At 37.6% G+C, this 23,729-nt stretch overlaps 1 protein-coding gene across 2 annotated transcripts in view; it reads left to right on the forward strand.

Moving 5' to 3' along the window:
* The first annotated feature begins 304 nt into the window (after positions 1 to 304).
* LOC117233300 (calpain-C) overlaps positions 305 to 23,729 on the forward strand; it is a 38,256-nt gene continuing 14,831 nt past the window's right edge. The window contains exons 1-4 of one of the 2 annotated variants that reach the window (XM_033493460.1): positions 305 to 330; positions 653 to 841; positions 18,620 to 18,763; positions 21,097 to 21,166. In XM_033493460.1, the coding sequence (XP_033349351.1) occupies positions 833 to 841; positions 18,620 to 18,763; positions 21,097 to 21,166 (223 nt within the window). In that variant the 5' untranslated portion in view covers positions 305 to 330; positions 653 to 832. Of the gene's footprint in view, positions 331 to 377; positions 395 to 652; positions 842 to 18,619; positions 18,764 to 21,096; positions 21,167 to 23,729 lie in introns of those variants that run through there. The other variant, XM_033493461.1, reaches the window with a different exon arrangement.

Here is a 23,729-nt window from a genome sequence, read left to right on the forward strand (position 1 = left end):
ACCGAAGGAGAAATTTTTTTCATTTGCTAAGTCTCACAAAGGTTAGTACACTTTAAATGTTTTATATAATTTTTCATATGTATATTCTGTTTCTTCGTACGTGCATTTAGTACCTTTAAATTTTACATAAATATATAGATATTAGCTGTGTGCTTATAGGTCAATAAGAAGTCCATCGGTAAGTCATCGTGAACTTCGTAAACAAAGTTCGGTAAGTAAGTACTTAGGTGTATAGACAACGATCACGACGCGGAAAGAGGGAGGTAAAAGAGAGAGGATAGTGGTCGTCAGTAAGTCGGCGACCAGAGAAAGAGGAGGAAGGCCAGCTAGGTTGGTGGTGATCGAGTCCGGATCCGCGACTAGCAGTTCACGGCTGGTAGTCAGCGCACAGTCAGTCAGTCATTCAGGCAGTCGATTGTAGTTAGTTGGTGGTAGAAGTTGCTCCGCTCGCGGAGCCGCGACATGTTCCTTTCGCGTCTCGGCTCGCATGAGTTTCACCCGTATTATTTAATCTTTCATTGACACGGCTTTGTTGCGACTCATCGACCACCACTGTAACCGTTTTCCTCGATCTTTCGCTCGCTCTTTCTTCGTTTCTCTCTTTTTTTTCTTATACTTCCTTTCCACGAACACGTTGGTTGGTTCTGCGCAGTGAAGTCGATCGATGAAAGTGCAAGTGCCAGTAAGGTCAGTGTGTGCGTAAGGACCTTCCTTTCTTCCAGTGGAACCAGTGATAAAGTGAGAGGAACGTGCGACCTTGAGCAGGATCTCGAAGAGGACCTCCGCGAAGAGGTGACAGCCTGGAGAGGACGCGACGTAAACGCAGCCACGGATGGTTAACGTGAGTATCTTCTGATGTGTTTACTACCTGTAGCTCTGCGATCGAAAAATCTATCAAGAAACTTCTGTAAGAATGTGTGTAATCGATTACTGTGTAACTGAACTTGTGTAATTGATTATATAAAACATCATAATGTCGCACCTATATAGAAATTGCAGAGGATTATTTTGATCAAGTTGTATTTTTGATCGGAGCATATAATGACGTGCAGATAGATTTTTCAATTTATCCTTTAAAAATGATGTTTAAAAGAATTTTAGTGAATATCGGGTATAAGAATATGGCAAGTAAAAGCAAATAACATTACAAAAGAACGCTGTAAAAATTCATTGAAACATCGTTTTTGGAATAAAAATCTATGTAACCGGAAACTTGTACGTGTGCTGCATGTATATTCGTTTGATATTCTTCCTGACGCTATTTACGATAATTTCAGTACCATAATTTAAATACATAGTTGCTCACATCTCACGCTGCTCCGCGTCCAATTTCGATGCGATGTAACAAAGGATATTAAGAGAGACTGGAGAAAGTAGTTGGCATTACTTATGAAACCGTTCGCGCCGTTTCCTACACCGATAAAAGAAACGAAACACGAGAAAGGAGATAGCCAAAGGTTTTGTTTCAATAGCACCTGAATATGAACGTACAAAGCTGGTGCAACAATTGCTGGCTAGCTTTTCCTAACTTGTGAACACCTACGATCACGATTTGCCAGTTAATCTTTTACAAGGCGGATCTATTTGCTTGGTTCGATGCGGCGATAAATCGCACTGCTGAAAAGAAATTCTTTGTTTTTCTCCACACTTCGGTAAACATACGAATAGAAGATACTCGTGCGCGCCAAGATTTCCCTCGTAGTAGTAGGTCATTATAGAATTTCTAGCGAGGTGCGCCTCGCTATGTGACCAGAATGATTTCTTTACGTGAAAGTCACCCTAGAATGGTACAACCGAATCCAGCCAGTGAAATGGAAACTATTTGATCCACGTGGAATGCGAACACACGCACGCAGGACTATGTAGAAACTTGTGGAGATGCAAATGAAGTCTCGTTAAACTGCAACTCCAAGACGAGTGGAAATGTAAGTCATATTAACCCATTAAATCAAGTAGTGAGATATGTATAAAGGTTACGTAAATACAGAATTGCCAGAAAACGGGAATGACTTGTACACTGCTATGTTGAGATACAAAAATATACTAGAATAATAGATACTCTACAAAAATCTGTTGCACGAGTTAGAAACAGAAACAGAGTTTTTGTGATTTAAAACAGAAAAGCGACATTCGCTAAGGTAAATTTAAAAAATTGGAAATAAAATGTTGCGGTGATGGATTCAGCTTCGACTTGGAGATTTCTTGTGTCGTATATGAAAAGATGCCCTAACACATATTTTTCGTCAAACGGTATGTTACTAGCAATACCTTGAATATAGTTAAAAATATTTAAAAACGTTGAATGCTTTCGAAGCTTCAACTGGAAATATAAAATATCACCTCAGTGCTGTATAATGTACTCGTACAGGATGCTTGTTCTATGGATATTTACATATGTCCTGCCGAGACTTGTATCACGAATACGCTTTCCAGTAAAAGATACGAAACGCTCGTAGTTTGCAGGAGTATCGGCAGGATAATACATGCGATGGAACGGGTGAGGAATAGTGATTTTCTTGTAACGCGGTCCACAACTTCGAAAGCCTGGCATAGGTATACGTTTTATCACTCTGGACACGAGTTTTCGTTTACGTGACCAAACGTAATTTATCCCTTCGCTAAGACGCACGCTTCTCGCTTCCGCTTTTTAAATCTTCCATCGAATAATTCTGATAGCCGTTTCAGCATGTATTAAGTTCGCGTGCGTCCACACTTCGCTTAGATGCGTATAAAACGAATCCGACTCGTTGAAAAAAATAATTCGGCATCCTCTCGCGAGTTGCAATCCGTGAAACAGCCAAGTTACAAAATATTATTAACGTTGATAATTAATTTGATTCAACGCTAACACCGGACAAACGTATTAAATTATCCGCCTAGCCAACAACTAGGCAAGATAATCGACAAGCTAAACGCGTTAGGAATAAATTTGAAAAGAATTTTCCAGCTCTTAGGTCTGATACGCGTTTCTTCGTGTTCATTTTTATTCCTTTTCCGGTGGTATCTCATAAAAATGAACTCGTCTCGACTCGTAATCACGATACATATTAATCCTTATATACATTTCTGCAACGTCTAATGAGTTCATCGGAACGAATAAAATTTATTCGCGGGGGATGACGTTACTTAATTCTTCGGTCGTTCGACCGTCATGATTACGTAACGTTCCGTGAAAAGGAGATCTATTCGTCGAAAGTGATCTCCTCGCATTCTTCAAAATCTTTCTCTCCATTCTTCCAGCCGTAATTTCACAAGTCGAACGCTACGGTGCCTGCATACGATTACGATAAAGTTGACAGTAGGCGGTATGGTACGACGCTCGGAAGACAATGTACTCCGTATATACGTGTCCCTGGAGCATTTTTTACTTTCCCGAGCGTCGCCCACATTCGTGGCATCGATGTCTTTTGTAACGTCGTTGTCTACGCGGCTGGTGTAACCGTACACACGTCTCATACCCGACACATCCCGCATATTCTCCGTTACGTTAGGTCAGTCTTTGTATTTTGCTTCGTCAACTGCTGTTAAAAGACGGGTTAAGGTGGTTCCTTACGAATTTATGGTAAATTTATTATATTATAATTTTATAGTAAATATACTAAATATATGTTGTATCTACGTTTTATCATATTCGATATCCATTAAATGGAAAAATATCTTCACTACGTAAATATATCTTGACTGTAAGTTGGTATATTCGTTGGATTTGCATAGGTACGTGTAGTATCGACTTGAATCCGTAAGCTAAAGATTCGATGTCGTGAAATTTTAGAGGAAACTTTCATAGTAAATAGACATTTAGATATCCAAAGATTTCAGATCGGATCGTATAGGGTATTTTAATCAAGGTCGAGTCGAAATGTTGAAAATATTTTAAGTCAATTGTTCTTTGAAAGGTTCGAGTACTAATCACGCAGCCAAGTAACGAAATTAAACAATTTACTAAAAACGGAGTTAAAGTTAAGACGTAACAAATTCTACGATATGTGCATATACATAGAGAATAATTTCCAAGATGTGAATGTAAAATTAATTAGTGCAATTACAGAAGAGCTTTGATTGTATCTCCAAATTTGAAACGGCTTGTACAAGTTGGATTCTCGACGCTTGGTTCTCCCGAGCGGTCTAGAAATCTGATCTTCCACTTTGTAAAGCGAGTCCAGTTGTAGAACTCATAGTTTCCTCGATATAATTTATTCATTGTTGCTTGTTAAATCGCGAATGAAAAAGCAAGCAACGAAACCAAATCGCGTTCTCGATAAGATCGGAAGTACAACCTAGAGGAACCAGTTTCGCGAATAGAAAATCATGTTGTTACGTTTGCGGGCCTTTATCAGACCGCTGTTAAATTTATTGGCGGCGAAAGTAGCATTTTGTCCAGAAGTAGTTTGCCTACTTTAACAACAGCCTTACGTTTTCAATCCTTCAAACTTAATCGATATTTCTCAAGAACTTCAAGTTCTTCACCTAACGTACAAAAATGATCAGTTTTTCTGTTTCAATTGTTTCTTGACTCTGTAATAACGTTTCTTTTCCTCCTCTAATTATAAGGTTATATCTTATTATTTATGGCAATGAAATGCAAAGTACAATATAAGAAGTGAACGAAAATAATTACTTCCATGAATGCGATAAACATAATACTTTATTCATATGAAAAAGATAAAAATCCAATTATGTATGATAAACGATCTCATTGACCATCGGAGACTTAACTAGAAGGAAATTAGTTCTCTGCTAAATAATTAATTCCAATTAATTCTGATTTAAATTCGAGAAATCGAAAGAGTCGAGAATTTGAGTAGCGAGTACATACTTCGTAAAAATCAGATACAAATTTCGGCGATCTTACAATGAAACCTTGGATACACGAAAATCTAGGTCGTTACGTTCGCATTTCACGAATCCTGGAGCAGGTCGCGTTACAATTGGCGCGTAAGCAAGTAATTAGCCAAAGACTAAATTTTCAATCGCTCGTTCCATCGCACTTTCGCGCCTGTCAACCACGACGAACGACAACCAAAGTACTAACTCCCTTACAAAAAAGACAAAGAAAAAGAAAAGGAACAGCGTTTATTACAGCACCTGTCTACAACAGTTCTTCGATATGGTCGATGTACCTCGAACTCGACCGACACGTTTCTACCTCCGCGAGATTCCCTTGCCTTCGAAACCGGGTCTTCTTCTCTCCACGACCTCGAAACACACAAATTACGGAGGCACGAAGCAATGCGTGCGTACCAAGAGAGCCAATAGGAGAGACTGGTCGTTCCTTGTGCATCGTGTCTTCCTCCTTGTCGTCGTCGACGTTGCCCTAACGAAAGAAGAATTCCCGGAGACGGGATCGTAGAAAGTCCTCGGAGGTTCGAACGCTTCCGATAGTCAGCCTGTTCGCTCGCTTCCTAGAATTTACGATCCCTCCACTCTCCAGAGGATTCGTTCCCTCCCACGAGAGGAAGCGTGGTTATAAATTGAAGGGAATCTCTTGGTTCTTCGTAAGATTTACTAACCTTGCCGTCACGACGAGCCAAACGATCGTGATGCGCTTGGTTTTCGCTTGAATGCGAAAGGAGGGAAAACGAGGAGAAGGCAAATTTTACGAGTACGATGCTGAGGTATTTATATAGTTTCATTCATTTCAGAAAAATCAATCATTGCAGCAGTGAGAAAGCATCTTTGATATTCGACCCACAACTGATCAACCAGGGATTAATTTAACGATTATTAGTATATGTATAACGCAGAATCTACTATCTTCTGTAGTAAACCTCTGAATTAGAGATTTATACTTTATTGAGCGTGTTATGCGTTTAAGTAAAAGAAAGAGGAGTATAAAAAGGAGGTGGCTTAAGAATTAGTTTCTCTAAAAGTTTAGTCATCAGACTGCAATGTTTTGAAATTAATCTTTGAGATTGTTTTTCGCCACCTTTATAAATGTTACACCACACGTGAAAAAGCATTCGCGGGTAGAGGTTTTTGTCGAGTTTGTAGACGGTTCAAAACACGTTCTTCGTGTTAAAATACCAGCTGAGTAACGACCGATAAAGGTCCCTGGCTATCAATTGCTGGGCGAAAGTAAAACTCCGAGAGCGAGTTTCCTGGGTTGGTTCTTCGTAAACTTTACCTCAAATTGTTCCTGTTAAACAATCATCGTTGCTAACGGTTGACAATGATCGACGACAAAGCACGTACAAAAAAAGAAAATCAACGACGAGAAGCCTCAAGGACACGGATGGATCGTCGACTCGATCCATCATTGACCGCAAAGAAGCGAATCGAAAATGTTGGCGAACCGCTAAATCACGATGAATCACCGTTGAATTTCTTTTAAATCGCTGCCGTAGATAATGATTCGCGATATTATGAAAAGTGTAATCGCGGTTTGCGAAAGAGAGAGAATTCTCGTGCAAAAGGCATTTGCAGATTTCCAATATTTTTCTTTCGTTGCTTAACAAGCTCGGTGTGCATGAATTGTGTATGAAACTTACGATATGCGTTTAATATCAACTCGAACGACGAAGGGAAATCAAAACTCATGGAATTTTAAACAAGACTTTCATAATAATTCATACGTTATATATTCATCGTTTATCGTGAAATTTTAAGACATTATGATAGATTTTACACGAAAATTATTAGTAACACGATGGTATTTTCATAATTAATGGAAATTGGATCAGCTAACTTATTAAAATGTTAACCTACGTGCGTTGGATCAATTTCAATTTCTTTAATGCTAAAAGATTTCTTAATCTCGTTATGTCAGTATTATTCTTAAAACATCCAAAGTCTTCTTGTTCAACGGGAGAAGATCAAAATTGGACCACAAAATTTGAAGACTATTTCACGATCGAGAAATGCCTAATAGATTCGACGAAACGTTGCGTTATAGTCGTGATTAAACGAAGAAATACTAACGTTTATTCGTATCGGAGGAACGGTTCGGGAAGCGAAGACAGATACGTTGAACTTTTCGATTCGACACGTTCGACATGAAGTTACGGGGCAACAACCTCGGCGAACGTCGCCAGAAAAACGTCTTAGAACTCGCTGCCGATGAGAAGAAACTCGACTCGCTGGACAAGTCCTCGTAAATCAGAATCTCTTCAAGATGAAATTAGTGTCAGTTAAAGGATTCCGTGGCGCCGAGTCGTTCCGAGTCGCCCACAGCTTGAATAGCGAATTAACGATCGCTCTTCGGAAAACACGAGCAAGAGTTTCGTTACATTCGTAGGAACTTCATTACGATATCCGTTCGTAATAAAATCGAATATTACCAAGCTCCTATTGCTGTAAAATGTTACTTGGTACGTTGAAACATACATCATCGGGAGACACGAGGAATTTAGATCACGTAATGACTTTATAAAATCTGGATTTTCAACCTGTGAATCTCGGACTTTGGAGTGACTTGGAAACTGGAAAACTGTTGTATGGCGTTTTCTAGAGGCGGAGGAATCTTTGCGAATATTTCGAGTTGTAATTATTTTCATACGAAAATTCATCGGGAAAATTCTTAGCATTTACTTCTTTCTACATTGCAATATTCCAATAGTGGTGATTAGATTAATTTTTGATAGACAACAGGAAATAACTTAAGGTCCATTATGAGAGATATTTAAAAGAAATAGGATAGAAGGATACGAAACACAGTTATAAGATTTTAGATGAAAATATCAAATTTATCAAAAGATCGATGAAATTCAGAATCGTAGCAGTTCATAGTGCGTAAAAGGATTGAGAAATCAAGGCTTCAGGGTTAAGGAACGTTCGTCGAAAGGCCGTACAGAAGGTCTCGCGTTCATATCACAGTAACATCTCGTTGAATCACGGCGATGCTCGCTCCTTTCTTTAGTCCTTTTATACTTGGCTAACAATCTCTGAAAGTTTTTCCCACTGTGGTTTCTCGACTCGAGGATTAGCCACAGAAATGATGTGTTTGTATTTACTGAGTCATCCGCAGGGATAAACCTACGATCTATGGAGAAACGGTAAAAGCAATCGGCAATCAACACGACTTACGCGATATTAAATGACGTTCACTGATGTTAATATCAATTAATAAATACATATGTATGTTACATAAAAATCTAAAACACATCGGTGAAGTAACCGTTTAGAAATCAAGAAATTGCGATTATCCATGTGGAATATATCAATCTAAATATACGTTAACACTTTGTGGAGATAAAAGTACAACCATTGATTGAAATTGATTAATTGAAATTCGTTTCTAAAATTGTATTCCTAAAATATATCTTTTGAAATTCCTTTTTTTATTTTTATATTTATTGAAAAAGGTCTTGAACATTCCACTTAACGAATTACCATATGATGTAGTAAATACATTTAGAAGTACGCGAGGATCATTGACAATTTTTTAGGAGCTTAAAATAACAGAAATTGGATTTGAATATAAACTATCCAATTTGCTTACGAAATATGAGAAAAGACTTTTTCTCACGAGTTGAAGATCATCGTATAATTTTAACGTTAAAATCTTATTTAATCTTTTCACGTTCAACTCAAACTTATTACAAACTTGTGAGTAACGTTTCTCGGTAAATCGATCGATCTGACGTAGACGAGCGAATCAATCGTTCCTGGAATCAAGATACTTCATCCTAACACCTGGATATCGCATTATCTCCTCGATTACACGAATCTGTTTATTACCCTCGTAGAATCAGGAAGACTCGAGGTCTAACGAAGGATGTGCAGTAAAATCGCGAGTTGGCTCGCTCTTAAGATAAACCGTCAGATAGCCGTTGGCCTTGCGTGCACTGTCTTTCCTCCTCCACCAGAGTTTGCATCTACTAGATGATGCATAGGAGACCAGTACCACGAGCCGAAAGGGAGAAGACGTGCGTGGTAGATCGAGGCTCGTGGTTCCCCCGATCCTCGAACGTGATAGTGTTAAGGCGCTTGCACAAATTTCCGGTATTTGCTAAGGGAGTGGGAGCACGAGCGACTGCTTACAGGTTGTTTCATTATCGTGCGAAGCGATCTCGAGGTAAAACGGCCCGAGGAGAATAAAGAGCGCGGCTCTCTACCCCCGGAAAATCGGCAAGACCTCGCGCGGAACGCGCGATGAAATTTCACCGTGTGTTCGCTGGTGCACGATGGTCTGGGAAGCGGCACGTCGTTACCAAAATCCAGCTTTTCAGTTTGTCATAGAAAATAACTTCTTCCTTAAATATCACAGTTGCAAAATCGAATTTTGCTCGCGAGGTGCCTCTTCTCGGATTACTGTACGGTATTCACCGTTTACAATTCCTCTCGAGCGTATCGCCTTCATTTTTAATGCGCGCCCTGTTTTCTACGATCCATCGAAGATTAAATCGGTTGTACTAAATCGAAACGGCATTCCTGTTCGGTTGATCGGTTCTTGATTTCGAAACCAAGTAAAAATTGTCGAGTGGACACCGCGGAAATCCTGGCACCGAACTCGAGATATCTGAACATGATATTGCGGGTTACGCAAGCTTCTTGCACCGGAATCTGTATACATAGACAGGAAGTGGTTCGCGACAGACGGAATCGCCTTCTCCTAACGAGATACTTGAGATACGGAACAGATTATGTTCGACTTCCAGGTGCATTCTGATGGTGAATTTCATATTTGTTGCTGTTATAGAAGTGACTGTAGAAGCGTTTTCCGTGTTACAGCATTGCCGTAACATCGGATTGAACGATACGATATTAAGATATTATACGTAGTTTGTACGTATTTAATGATCTTTATTTAATAATCCTCCGTTCGAACATTGAAACTGTAAATCTCAATTCAAGTTAATTTCGTTATGAAGATAATCTATCTTTATTGTATCGCGACAAAATTCACATTAGACAAGTCGTTCAGTCTTATGTTGCGTATTTAACTGGTCGAAGGATCAATATGAATATCACAAGAATATGATACAATTGAACGTTGTCAAAGAAACATAATTGGACTATTGAAGAACTTTTCGAAAGTCATTATGGGATTCTAAAGTAGTCAGAATCGTTTATCGAATTAATTAGCTGTAAAGGTTCATCAATATATCTTCATTTATCAATTTTCGAATATTCAATTCACCAATATTACAATATTTATACGTAAGAAACGAGAGGTGTAGAAGTAGAAATTCACGTAAATCCGAAACAGTGCACACAGCGAGCGCACCGACTGGAGAAAGTGTGCTCAGCGATCGGAACGAGCACAATTCGGCGATTTATTCGTAATAAAAATCAACGGTCGTTTCCTTAACACGTTTCTCGATGTGACACGAATTACCAAGTATTATAGAGATACAAACGTTGGACATTTTTTTTACACCAATGATGACAGAAAATGGATTTTGAAAATGACATATAGATTGAAAATAGATTACCATTCGCGTTCTAGCTTGATCGACAGATTTCTTGTGTCTGTGTTTATATATATATATATCTCAAAGATATGTACGAATACAGGTAACAATTCTTTCAGTACAGCTATTCTTCTAGATCAAAAGTCTTCGAAGCATAAGAATGTATTATTTGTTCGCACACCAGCGTACCATTCTTCAAACAATACAAAGCCAAGGAACGTGGGTCTCCTTTATTCGAGTTACTCAAAACTTGGTCACCGTGATGAGTGGCAGGTGTGTACTCCATTGTTCTTCCCTCGGTCATTAAACGGCGACACGAGTCCCCTTAGCAAACCTGTCTCTATGAGAACTGGAACGAACCTACGAAAACGAAAGCAGACGTTCTCTTGTCTCTGGATAATTTGAGATCTTTGATTATATTAGATCGAAGAAGAATTTTACCAAATTCTTCGCCTAATAAATTACGATGGATTACGATATGGTGCAACGGTGCAAGATAGTTTCACTTTCTTTTTATGGAAAAAGGATATCTCCAAAAATTTTTGTTATATTTTTCAGATTTTGAAATACTTTATTCGTAAAAAGTACGAAATGCACAAAATCTAGTAAAATGTACCGTACATATACGCTGCCTAGTAAGTAATATTTAGTAAGTAATATCTATTGAAATATAATTTTTATTCGGGAATTCATATTGACTTGGGAGTTTACAATCTTCCTAATCTACATAATCTCGAATGATTTTAGAAAACATCGGATTGGGGTAAACGATGGCTGTCACGAGAGCGCCTCGAAGGCGATCAAGTTATTTCATTGTGCTTCGGAGGTTGGCTGAACTTCTTATCGTGGCAGAAATAATAGTTACGTGGCAAAGGGTATTGAGCCTGAGGTAGCTATAATTTTCTTGTTGGAAAGCGAGGAGGCGGGCAAAAGGGTAAATAGCAGATAAAGATCCACGCGCGTTCGCGTTAATCATTTCCGACACGTACCACGCGCATCCGCAAGGAAACGCATTTGTGAATCGAACCTCGAGATCGCTTGTCTCTGACTAGCCATATAAAGAGAATCGTATTGAACATACACAATTCACAAGAGTGTTCGAACGCTCGTGGACACCTTTTATGAGTAGAATGTTTTGAAATGTCATTAGCACTGTAATGGAACTTGGCCATTACGATTATATTGGTAAAGTGTGAAACAAATCTAAAAATATATGCGTTATATATATAGAAGTTACAAGACATTTATAGTACATGTTTCATAGAGTTCACAAAAATATTGAGACAGTCAAGTATGTATTGTATTAATATTTAGTGGGATCATCTTCAATATTTATTATATGCTTCACATAGTTATCTATGCTATATACTAATTTTTTACTACATATATATTTGAAGTGAATACCTTGTAACTTTTATATAGATCTTCTGATTAATTTCAAGCGTTATCAATATGATCGTGGCAGTCGTGTTTCATCATAGCACCAATGAAATTTCCAAATTTTTTGTACAACATCCACAATACACGAATAAATCTTTTCTATGATAAGTGTTCGAATACCTGTGTGAACCACTGTATGTGCTAAAATGACAATTTGTATAACATCTTTGATCTTTAGCTGATAATACATCATTATAGATACATTTTTTTGATAAATATTGTCTAAAATCGGAGGATGATACCTGGCAACGGCACTCAGAGGAATATATCTAGAGAGTGAGTCAACAAACTGTTAAAGACAGTCAATGCAGGATTATAGTGATTCACCTAGTTGTTATATTAGAATAACGAGAGGTGATTTCTGCGTTTACGGATTAATATCGCGGATCTCCGTTTCCTTACTTTGCACGTTCGTTGCGTCGTTGGTGATGCAGAGACATGGTCTCGCTTCAGGAGTTTGGCCTACCTTGAGCATAATTTGCTTCTTTCTGTAGTGATCGAGTAGTGGAATGCCAGTTGAGAATTTGATTTCGTTTTGCTTGGTTTTTTTGCATTTCATAATTGATCATTCTCGTGGGATACGCTAGAAAGACGTCTTACTGGTTTATAACCTTGTAGTTGACTCTTTGTGTAAATATTTTTATGCTGGCAAGGAATGTTCGAATAGCAGGTTCGGAGGATTAATATCCTGTTTTAACACGGTTGACGTCGTAAAAATGTTTTCTTCGTGTTATCAACTATCCTCAGATTCTGTGGAACTAGGTTTGTTTTATATTTATTGCCTGTGGAGAACTTCTTCAGCTTTAGCTATTTTTCTAAGGTATTTCCAGTTATAGCAACTTTTCTTAATTGTTTAATTGTTATCTTCATTAGATTTAATCATATTTTGATAATTTATAAGAAAGGGATTTAACTAATCACAGTCTTATAGTTTAACTTGAAACTTGGGAAGCAATTGATCATCATAGACTACCTAGTTCTTATATAATGGTATATTATATTGACGTAAATAGTTTCTACACGGTTAAAGTACAGTCAATGATAAATCCTTCGAAAGAGTGCAGAATTTCTCGTTTAGGTATATTTGAATTAATAACATGTGATACAAAGTATGACGTTTGAAAGCGAACTTTTCAAATCTTTATGTCTTAATTGCAGAAACTTGCAATTTTTTATTTTATAGGACTCTGTAAAATTTAAAAAGTTAGAAGATTACTTAGATGACTATATAAACAAAAAGGGTACTTTTAACAAAACAAAAACTAGCACCTTGCCTTGCCAATATACGTACAAATACGGATTTTGTATGCAAAAATTGTTCGTCTTGTGAAACAATGCGTCGTTCAGCGCAATAAATTATATGCACTTACAATGTCGATCCAGTGATTTCGAAATCATTGTTGGAAGAAGAGACGCGCTCGCAAGGGGATGAAAAATGGAGCACCGTATAATAGAAGGAAGGAAATTAAGGTCGTAGTGCACGAGGTTGCACAGAACTCTCCTTCGTGGTATCCCGTTACGTGAGCAACTTGCCACGACTGCTCTGGCACATCGGAGAAATAATCATCCACGCTGATACACGTTTACAGACCATAACCATACGGTGATAATCGATTGCGTATACCAATCGAAAGGAACGCATTCATTGCGATCGATGTTTCATTGAGTAACTTGTCTATATCTATTCTATTTTTACCACATTGTCAATAACAGCTGATCAAAGCATATGCGAATATTGTCTGAAAATAGTTGACAGCGAAAGGAAATGTTATCTTTTGTTCTTACGTAATTCTTACAATTTCGAGATTCTAAAGATGTTTAGTTATATATTTGTATAACTGATAAAGTTTGTACATATTTATTATTATCTTTTCTTCTTTAAAATATATGTAACTATGGTATCAAGAAACTATGGAAAGTGTTGAAGTTGTTGATTGAAGTTGCTGATTGCATTAAGTTCTTGGAGTGCGAAGAGTCGAAAGGATTCGTCAGCATAGGAAAGATACGTTTTCATCTTCCGTTTTCATACAATTCTCGTAATTTCGTAATTTCTCGAAGCATTTAGTTATACACCTGTCTTAAAAGATTCGTTGAAATGAACGTGTACGTAGTATAAAGAAAAATGATCGAGGAAATAGAAAGTGTATGATTAGTCATCGAGGACGCAAATACTGAATCACGTTCATGTTGCCAAGTGTTTCCGTGATTTTAAGCTTGTCGATCCAGAAATGATGGATTTCATACATTCTACATTTTTCTACATTCATATTTACATTTCTTCTGCGTTTATATTTTCTGCTGAAAACATGTAGATACCTACCTTTGATGAAATTAATGTCGATTTTTATTCAGATAGGAATATACCTACCTATAAATGTAGAAACAGGGTAACTTCTGTTTAATATATTTTTTCAAATTACGAATAATTAAGATGATGAATTGTGTGAAAAAGTTCAAATGTAATACAAAACGTTGATAGTTCTACATATTAACCATACCCCAAGTAAACATATCCTATGATCTATAAGACGTTCTTTCGTCTTTTTATCTTAATCCATATTTTTTTATCGAGATCATACAAAACAGTGTTCCTTAGAAACACTCTTTTATTCACCCAATCAGCACCTACTAACCCACGTTCCCGCGTAGTCGCGAAATTTTATCATCCGGAGCCACACCTTCCTAGCGGAGGAGAACATTTCCAATCGGTCCGTTTTACCAGCGTGATTCCGCGCTGCAGGCACACCGCAGTGAATCGTCGGTAATTTGCGTCCCGGGTCGGTCGTTTCTATCGTAGAGCTGTATAAAAGCCGAAGCCTAACAGCTGAAATTCCGGAAGGCGGGGAGCCGGAATCCACGTAGAGAGGCCACGACAGGGTCCGACGCAACGTCGTCTCGGGAGAGGCAAAACCATAAAGGTTTTCTCGTCGCGAGTTTGCAGCGGTGGTTGGCGAGCTCCAAGGCCGCTGGAGAACCAAGCGTGAAACTAGTCCGACCGGTACCAGAGTATGGTAGCTATTATACGGCTTAACATATATATAGTGGATCGGAGAGAAGTGTTCGGTTTAGCGGAAGGCGAAGTCGAATAACCTGGCACGTACAATGTAAAATCTTTCTTTCTCTCTCTCTCTCTCTTTCTCTCTCTGCCCGTGGTACGTGCCAGGGGCATCTATCTCTGACGGAATACCAAGCCGCGAGTGTGCTTCATGCTTCCCTTCGTCGAATGATTGCGCCGAGGCTTCGATGCTCCTTACTCCTGCTGCTGACAAAAAAAGATACCGGGCAACCGGTAATTCTGTAAAAGTAAATAAAACGTCCGCGTGGTTTCCTGCGAAATAAAGTTCGACCGGAGGCTTCTTGCCAGCATTTTCGTTTGTTCAATTGGATAATTTTTTACGGAGTTCCGAATCGTTTGGATCAGAATCTTAGAACGTTGCTCCGTTAGTTAAAATACTCTATCTATCGTCTTGGAAAGAGTCTGAGAATAGAGACAAATTTTATGTATATCATTTTCTTTATGGCAAAATAATTTTTCATATAGTAGACTTAAATTCTACGAAATGTTGCATTTTCTCGTTTCATTGTTCTTACTTACAGTTAATCCTTTGTTGAACGCGAATCGGTCAAGGCCACTTGTAACTGCGAACGATGTCACAAGTGACCAGTTTCTTTTACTATCTCATTACTCGGTTCAACGACGGTAGATTTGCTTAAGGATAAATTCGAATGGTTTGAACAGAGTGAAAGTATTTCGCATGAAAGCGAAGCCAGTTTCGAGAAATGAAATATATCATATCGTACGATTTGTTTTGCGAGAAACGGTAGATCTCGTAGATTTCCGTAAGAAAACAATGTGGTTTTGTGCGCTCAGCCGTCCAAGCTCCTCTTCGTTACTGGTCTACCGAAACACAACTGCCTTTAAACCGGTTTGCGGAATTAAAATTTATCAGCGACAGTCTGAATCATTATCCCGCTACAACGGACGCGTTACCTACGACACGGTTCGACAAGAGGGTTTCCTTGCTCATTAGGTTCATTGAACAACGAGCAATTCAATAAGCTTGTCACTAACGTACTCATGTGTTTTGATTGGCAGAATTTATTAATCGTCACGTATTGCGAGAAAATATTATGATTTATAATCAAGTAAAAGACACGAGATATAAAACTCCTATTTGAAATTCCAACGAATGAAGTCGTCGTCCTAAGCATCCCAAATGCAATCATATTCTCTGTAGTTCTGAAAATGTCTCAGGCCAAAAGTACGTAAAATGTCCAAAGTATATAAATACATAGTATAACTGTTCTGTAAAATAAATCTCTGTTTAGTCGCTACGCACAATACGCGACAATTTGTCGCTTACGAAAATGGCACTCGTTTGTATGTTTATATAGACGTGCGCGTATTTGACAACGCGACTACAGGTGAATTTTTTCTTATTAGAAAAAGAAGAAATTGAACTTTTAGTCGATGCCTGCGAGAGCATAGCTTTGCCTTCCATTTCCTCACTTGTATCTATAAATATAAATATAAATTAAAATATAATAAAATAAAATAAAAATATAATAAAAATATAAATTTCCACAGACAAATATCCGCGCTCTACCTATAATGCAAACTAAGCTGTAACATATGACTAATACACAACCTATTTAAATCCAAATTTCGACAAATTGTTTCAAGAATAGACAGCGAGAAATCGTTATAAATAACGTAACCCTATTGCAAAAGGGATTAATTAAAAAAGCAAACAACATAACCGCACCTTTTGTCAACCAGTATAACAATAGAAGAATGCACGCCTTAACCCGGTATGCCGAGGTAACGACATAACATAACAGAAATTTGTGAACCGTTGAAATTGTTCAATGTGGAGGAGCCTCGAAGGCATTCTAATTAGTCAGTACGCGGTAGCAACTCATTACGATCTTAATTGGTGCACCAGATTGTTCTGCGGACGGATTAGTTGACTGGCTGGAACAATGGTCAGAACGTGGCGGGTCCAACCTTCTGTAATTACCTCTACCTGTTTCGCAACCGTGACGCTTTCACGAGTTACTTTTGCACGCGTGTGCGCACCTTCCCCTTCGCGTTATCGCCTACACGCAGTGAAAATATATTATCAACCGCGCGGCGTTGCAAAATATGATCGTGCGGTGTTACCGCTCGTTCAACCGTGTCGAAAATCCTCCTTTCGCGCGTGCAAATCGCCAATACCTAGGCTAGTTCTCGCATCTCTTCCGTGACGATGATTTTGAGTAATAGCAGACGGACGATTCGCCAAGGGGAAATCGTCGATTCGTTAGGATTCGAAAGCGTTTGTACTTTTGCCTCGAGAGATCGCACATTTCTGCGATCTCCGTTACGATCCTTGCAGAAGAAACTTCGTGTATTATTAGAAAGGGAGGAAAGTAGTATGTCCACGGTTATGTTTGCTGTTACAAAATATTTATGATATAATTTTTGTAGAAAGTTCGTCGATATATAATTATTACGTCCTGTCGTTACGTTTGATTAACAAAATGACAGAAGTGATCACAATATAAGCACCAATTGCATGAAATAATTACTTTCTATTGAAATGAAAGAAACAATTCGTTCATGATCCATTTGCATCATTTTCTATTAATGCTAGTTATGATTTACAACGTGAAAGATATATACAACGTTACATCTAAAGGGTCATATTTTTAAGATAATACAGAATGAAGTTTAGCTTAAAGATGCTCAGGATATAAAACAAGATTATGGTTAAGTTTTATCGTAATAAACTTTCGTGGATGACCCGGGGGAAAAGTGGCGCGAATGACGAAACCTTTAATCTTCAGAAATTTATCGAATCGCTCACAAACTACAGTAATAAAGTCCATAGATTGGAAAGTAGAGGAAATTGACGATGTCATAAACACTGCTTTTTAAATCTACCTTAGAATTTACCATTATTTATATCATCCTTTTCTGATAAATGAGCTTACGAAAGTAAGTCATTTGTTTCTTGAGAATCGAATATTAATCATGTACTTATGTAACGAAATTAAGAAATTAATAAAAAGTGGAATTCGTCAGTTTGGTTTCTGAGAAACTCGGATATCGATTTTATGTGTTATTTGTTTTATACTTATCTCATTTTTAATAAAGGCACGTTTGTACCACTTTCCCACTGATTATGACGCCCTCGGATACAAATTGTAAATTGCCTCTTTGTTTTACGGTTAATGATTACTAAAAATATTTTTTCCGCCGGTCGCAATGAGTTTGCTTGCGGTTATAAAGGAAAACGTTGTCTGAGCAACGAAGACTTCCAGCCAGGAGAGAAAGTGTTGACCTCGATACAATGGTTCTTCGATGAGGTCTTGAAACGCGTTATCACATCCTATCGAGGTCGTAATAAACGTTTTTAATGCGCCTGATGTTCACAGTGCTCGCGATCTTACGTAATCTACACGTTGATGTAGCCGACGATAGAATATTAATATTTAAAATTATTGCACGTAACGTTACGAATGGAAATCCGTGGGGGAATTCCATCGTGATAATGGTTATAATAGTGAGTTAAGTATGGGAAGCGTCGAATAAACGACGTGTACGGTTAGTTTCTCACCTTCCATACATAGCTTGCCATAAATATTAATTAAGAATATAATACACTAAACCAGATTCAACCGTGAAAGACCTACTCGTTGTAAAAATATTGTTGATAAATTCAGATGGACTGTTACGTAATAATTTTGCATGCGCGAATCAAAGAACAGAAAGTAAATGCGTGTGGAGATACTAAAAGTCCGAGTAATTACCGTAGCTAACGAATGGAATTCTATTGTTGCAGGACGTAATGAGCGAGTACGAACGAATCAAGCGTTCGTGCTTGAAACGAGGTGAACTATGGGAAGACCCAGAATTTCCAGCCACGCAGACGTCGGTCTTCTACCATCAAACGCCTCCGTTTCAGTTTCAATGGAAGAGACCAAAGGTAATTTTTTTACCTAATTATCATCTCGTATACTTTAATATAATAATTCATTAAGAATAAAAGATATTCCATTCATCTTTCGCAAACTCCACGATCTTCCACGATTTTGAAGTACTTTTCTTCGGAGATTTACAAGTTCAAAGTCATTCGATCTCCAGCTATTTCATAATTCAATACTTCCTTATCTTAAGGTGTTCTTTTGTTCATGACGTCGTTCTTGTGGGTTTACAAGTTCAGGATGTTCTACGTTCTCCTCTACGGTTTCCTGTCATGAGATTTTTAGAGTATCTAGAATGGTAGGTATTATTTGTGTCCAATAATCTGCTTATGAACTTGGGTTAGCTTTATCCAATTCTACAGCTCCAAGACGGTTCAGTCCAGTATCCAATGAATTCGTATCAACTCCAGCTGAGTTTCAAGATCTCGTCATGCTTCCTGAATTGAAATATTGTGACTCAAGATCAATTCAAATATACCTTCATAGTCCCACTGCTTTAGGATTTCATGAGACTAAGGAGTTTACGTGTATGTCTTCCGATTACAATGCCTTAGGTTGCGGCGGATTTTTGAATTGTTACTAATTCTACAAAATTTCTCACCACTCTTATATTAGAATTTTTATACCGTCATTGATGCGGTCTGTACTCAGTGACATTGATTTACCTCAGTTTCTACAAGACGGAAGGACAAAGAATCTGAAATCTAGGAACCGTAACGGCGGCACTATGCAACCTTGACACATAGCGTATGTCTTTACCGTCTCCGTGTTCATAATCGCGCAGTAACATCTTTACTGTACATAACGTATTAACGGTTTCTTGCCAAGCAAAAAGTCGCTACATAAAATTGCTCGATTAATATCTGTAACGCAATTTCCTTAACTACAACTTCAAATGACCAAGTCATTTATATATCAGTAAAACGGACTATAAGAGTAATAAAATTTTTAGTAAAAGGTAATAAAGGATTTTCCGAAGATTTATCGAAGTAGATCGTTCTGAATGAAATATGCGTTTAATGGAAGTATGAGAATTTTCATGGGATCAGTAACTCAGCGGATTAATTACGTAAATTTTACGACGATCCGCAGAAACGAGAAAAAGAGCAAAGAGTATGGTTACCAACGCGTAAGCGGAGTCTATTTAGCCTTTGAAACGAGACATTATGGTTCTCCTTGTTGCGTATAATGATCATAATAAAAGTTACTGACATCGGTGCGTTTCTACAACACAGTCGACAATTGCGTTCACGCAATAGGTATTACGTGAGAGGCGCATTTACGTGTCACACTTTGCTACGACCGGAAAGGATCGAAGGTGAGCGTGACACGAGTAGTGAAGAGGAACGACAGGTTAAATGTTCTGTGCTGAAAAGGAAGATCATCGATGACTACCATATAAATTAAATAGAAGTAATATAAATTATATGTATGACGCAATATCATACATGATTTTGCATTCGTTTTTTTGAAAGCTTGTTTTTTAAAAGTCTTTTGATACCTAATTCATAGTATTGGATCGTGGATGTCTACGTATTTCTGTAATGTGGAAAAAGATTTAAAGTTTCAAGATTTAATATGTTTTTTTTAGAACTGTTTTCGTTTTTGACAAGACCTGTTACATATCGTTATCGTTGTTAATTTGTCGAGCGAATTATCGACCAATCTTACGGGATTGTAGAAAAGTATCATTAAGTTACACGTTTGATCGTGAAAGATTTATTCGTTAATAGAAATCGGAAGTGCCACGGTAAAAGTGGAACGAACGTGGCAATGAAAATATAAATGACGAACTGCGAACGCTCGAGTCATGTTAGAGGATTGTAATTAGCGGTAATTAACGACTATCTGTCACGTTACGTTACCAGTCTAAATCTTACGTCGTGTGATCGCGAGGAATTCTGCGGAAATGTTTCTTCCGAAACCGGAAGCAACGTGGAAACCGTTTCTAAGTTGCAGAAGGGACGATAAAAAACAGCGACGCTGTAAAAAGTTTGCTCCGTAGGTTTCGATAAAGCCAAGAGCCCATTGCGAGTCGCATTCCACGTCCGTCTGGGAATAATTATGCGTTGTAGAAGATAAAACGAAGCGTTATATAATCAGCCTTTGTTCTGTGACTGAGTCGGTTTCAGTCGGATAACTTCTGATAAATTAATACCACGATATAAAATAACTTTCTTTATTGCTCTAAACTTTTCGCAGGAATCAATGTGACATAAAAGTTCTATGTAATAATATTATTATGTACCGCTAAAGATGAAGAATTCGAAGAATTATATATGAAGTAAGGATTTTAGAGACGAATAACCGTATTTCCGTTTTTCTTCTTTTTTAGGAATTATGCAATCGTCCAATATTTGTCAACGACACACCAGCTCAGTTCGACGTAATTCCCGGGAAAATGGGTAAGTTTGGAAATCAAACTTCTATTTTCTAATTTAGATTATCATCATGATTATATAATATTTTGCACGCACCTATCAGTTTATCATAAATCAAAGCGAAATAGTTCCGATAGATAAAATGAACGCGGAAGATATAGAAGCATAATAAAATCAAATCGTTCTGTTTCGCTCTTCCTTCTGGCGTAAAGAATCCTCTCATGATCAAACCTAATGATATGGTTCACATGCGTGCATACGCGTGAATCAATGAATCACTTCACCTTGGTTGATTTCCTAACAAAAACCGAAGCGAGCACGGTTTACAGTATTTTATTCAAACAGTTATGTATGTTATCTTATCTCGTATAAGCTACTCGAATGTTAAATTTGAATTATTTTATATCAATGTTTAACTCTACATTCGTATTGTTTCTTCGTAATAATTTTATTAAACTTTTAAAAGGTATAACGAAGTCACACGTTTTTATCGTTAAATTATGTTTTACCATTTCATGACATCACTGAGACACTTTCACACGTTTCAGATTAGCTACGACTACTATAATTTGCCATTTAATAACGTAACGTTATTATTGTCATAGATATATTACGCGAGTCGACATGCTTGTCAAGTCTTTTTGTGAACGACCTCGAAATCGTACAAACCCTGAAAGTGACTCTGGTAACCTTTGAAGAACGTGGGAGATATGTATAGCGTGGTCGTTTTTACGGTACTTATGGCTCGAAGCTGTTAGATCCAAACGAACTTTCTTCGGGGCACGACAGTTACGACCGTATACCGGTATAATCAATATTCTCGGCGATTTAATTAACGAATAACCGAACTCATCGCTATTGTATGATAATTGTATGGCTACCTCGTACAGCTCCTTTTTGGTACTCACCCCGTAAAAATGTAGAAGTCAATAACTCTGAATATTAAAAAACTAGCGACTTCACAATTACGGTTTACTTTCAGTTTTCAAGAATTATCGAAATGTAATATTGTAATTATCGAAATGAAAATTATTGGTACATGGAATCTGCACTTTTATTATTTGACGAATTCAAAGTTTATAAGAAGTATATTTTCTTGAATTATATAAGAATTAGAAATTGGTTGTTCCAGAATTTACAAGAAATACAAAGAACTAGATTTTATTATTATATAATGAAAAGTTGGCGAGAAAAATTCTATCTAGAAGCATTTAAGTTTAGTAAAATAAATGCACAGTTTGCTTATTTTCCTAAAAATCAAACTTTTCCAGAAACGTGATATAAAGCATGAAAATTATTTTAAAAATCCACCGCCCAGGCGGATATTTTCAGAAATAAACCAAATATACAATAAAGACAGCAAAGAAAACATTCCACGGCAAATCTGTAAAAGAATTGATTTAAAAAGAGTATAGAAGTCATAAAACGATCGAACATCTCTTTTACATTAGAATCAGCTTATTTCGTAACAGGAGCAATTTGAATCGCCTTAATGTAGGTCAAAAAGAAACAATCACGTGTCATGGTAATCCTTGCCCGCTTGCGCGCGTACTCTTACGTACTTATGCACGATAACGGGACACGGTGCTGTGAACGCGTCGTCTTCGAGAAACGCGTTTGCACGAATTCCCGGATCGCTCGACTTCCGTCCACGATGCTGTTACGATGCTCGTGAATTACCTACACCGGCTCTCCACAAGACGGAGATTAAGTTCACGATGCGTCCGAGTTCTCTTACTATACTTGGCGTCGCAACTCGTCGACCGCGATGCGACACGTCGATAGAACCGAGTATCTTGCTGTTTCACTGTTTCCAGCCATTAACGCACGTGTAACGGAGAATAAAATACAAATTGCAAATCGTTGAAAATTCTCCACGGATGATGCAAAAGAAGCCGACTCCTTCATTTAAAAAATGAAGTTTTAAGCTGAACGGTATCACGTTTTGCTATTTGATAAAATTGGAATCGAAGTGCAGAGATGTTATTCATGTATGTGTAATGGAAGATAAGATACAAGTTACGAGTCGTTAAAATTTTTAATTTGGACGATAATACAACATTACAACTTGACAAGTATTGAGATTTGATTGTCAGGGTATAGATAATGGAAGATAAAATATATAATCGCATATACTGTTAAAAATTAATCGACTTTGAATTATTCGCGGACGTAAATGAAATGGATTTAGTGTTCAAAAGATAAATTTTTTATCTAGAAGTTGATACGATTGAATATTCGATAAAATAGAGATTGGAATTTTTGGTCTTTGAGATCGAAGTTTTTATATTAAATGCGCGAATAGTCCATCGGATAAAATATTTTCTTCGTTTTGACGACATTTCTTCCTTTTCGATATAAGAAACGCACTAAATGCTGGAAATTAAAAATTCGTAGAGGTGGTGAGTATTTCGAGAACGTGGAAAGAATTAGAATTCAAGTTTGAGAGAGGCTGGACAATAGAATTACAGGTCTGCACGCTGAATTGAAGACAACCATTCTTTCTCGTTTATTTGAATAATCGAGGCACCTTCTTTTCCGCTCTACAAGCGCTGGCATACATATTTACGTTCCAATGAGAAAAATG

This window comes from Bombus vosnesenskii, unplaced genomic scaffold, assembly GCF_011952255.1.
Source record: "Bombus vosnesenskii isolate JDL3184/JDL3185 unplaced genomic scaffold, Bvos_JDL3184-5_v1.1 scf7180000013295, whole genome shotgun sequence".
Taxonomy (NCBI): Eukaryota; Metazoa; Arthropoda; class Insecta; order Hymenoptera; family Apidae; genus Bombus; species Bombus vosnesenskii.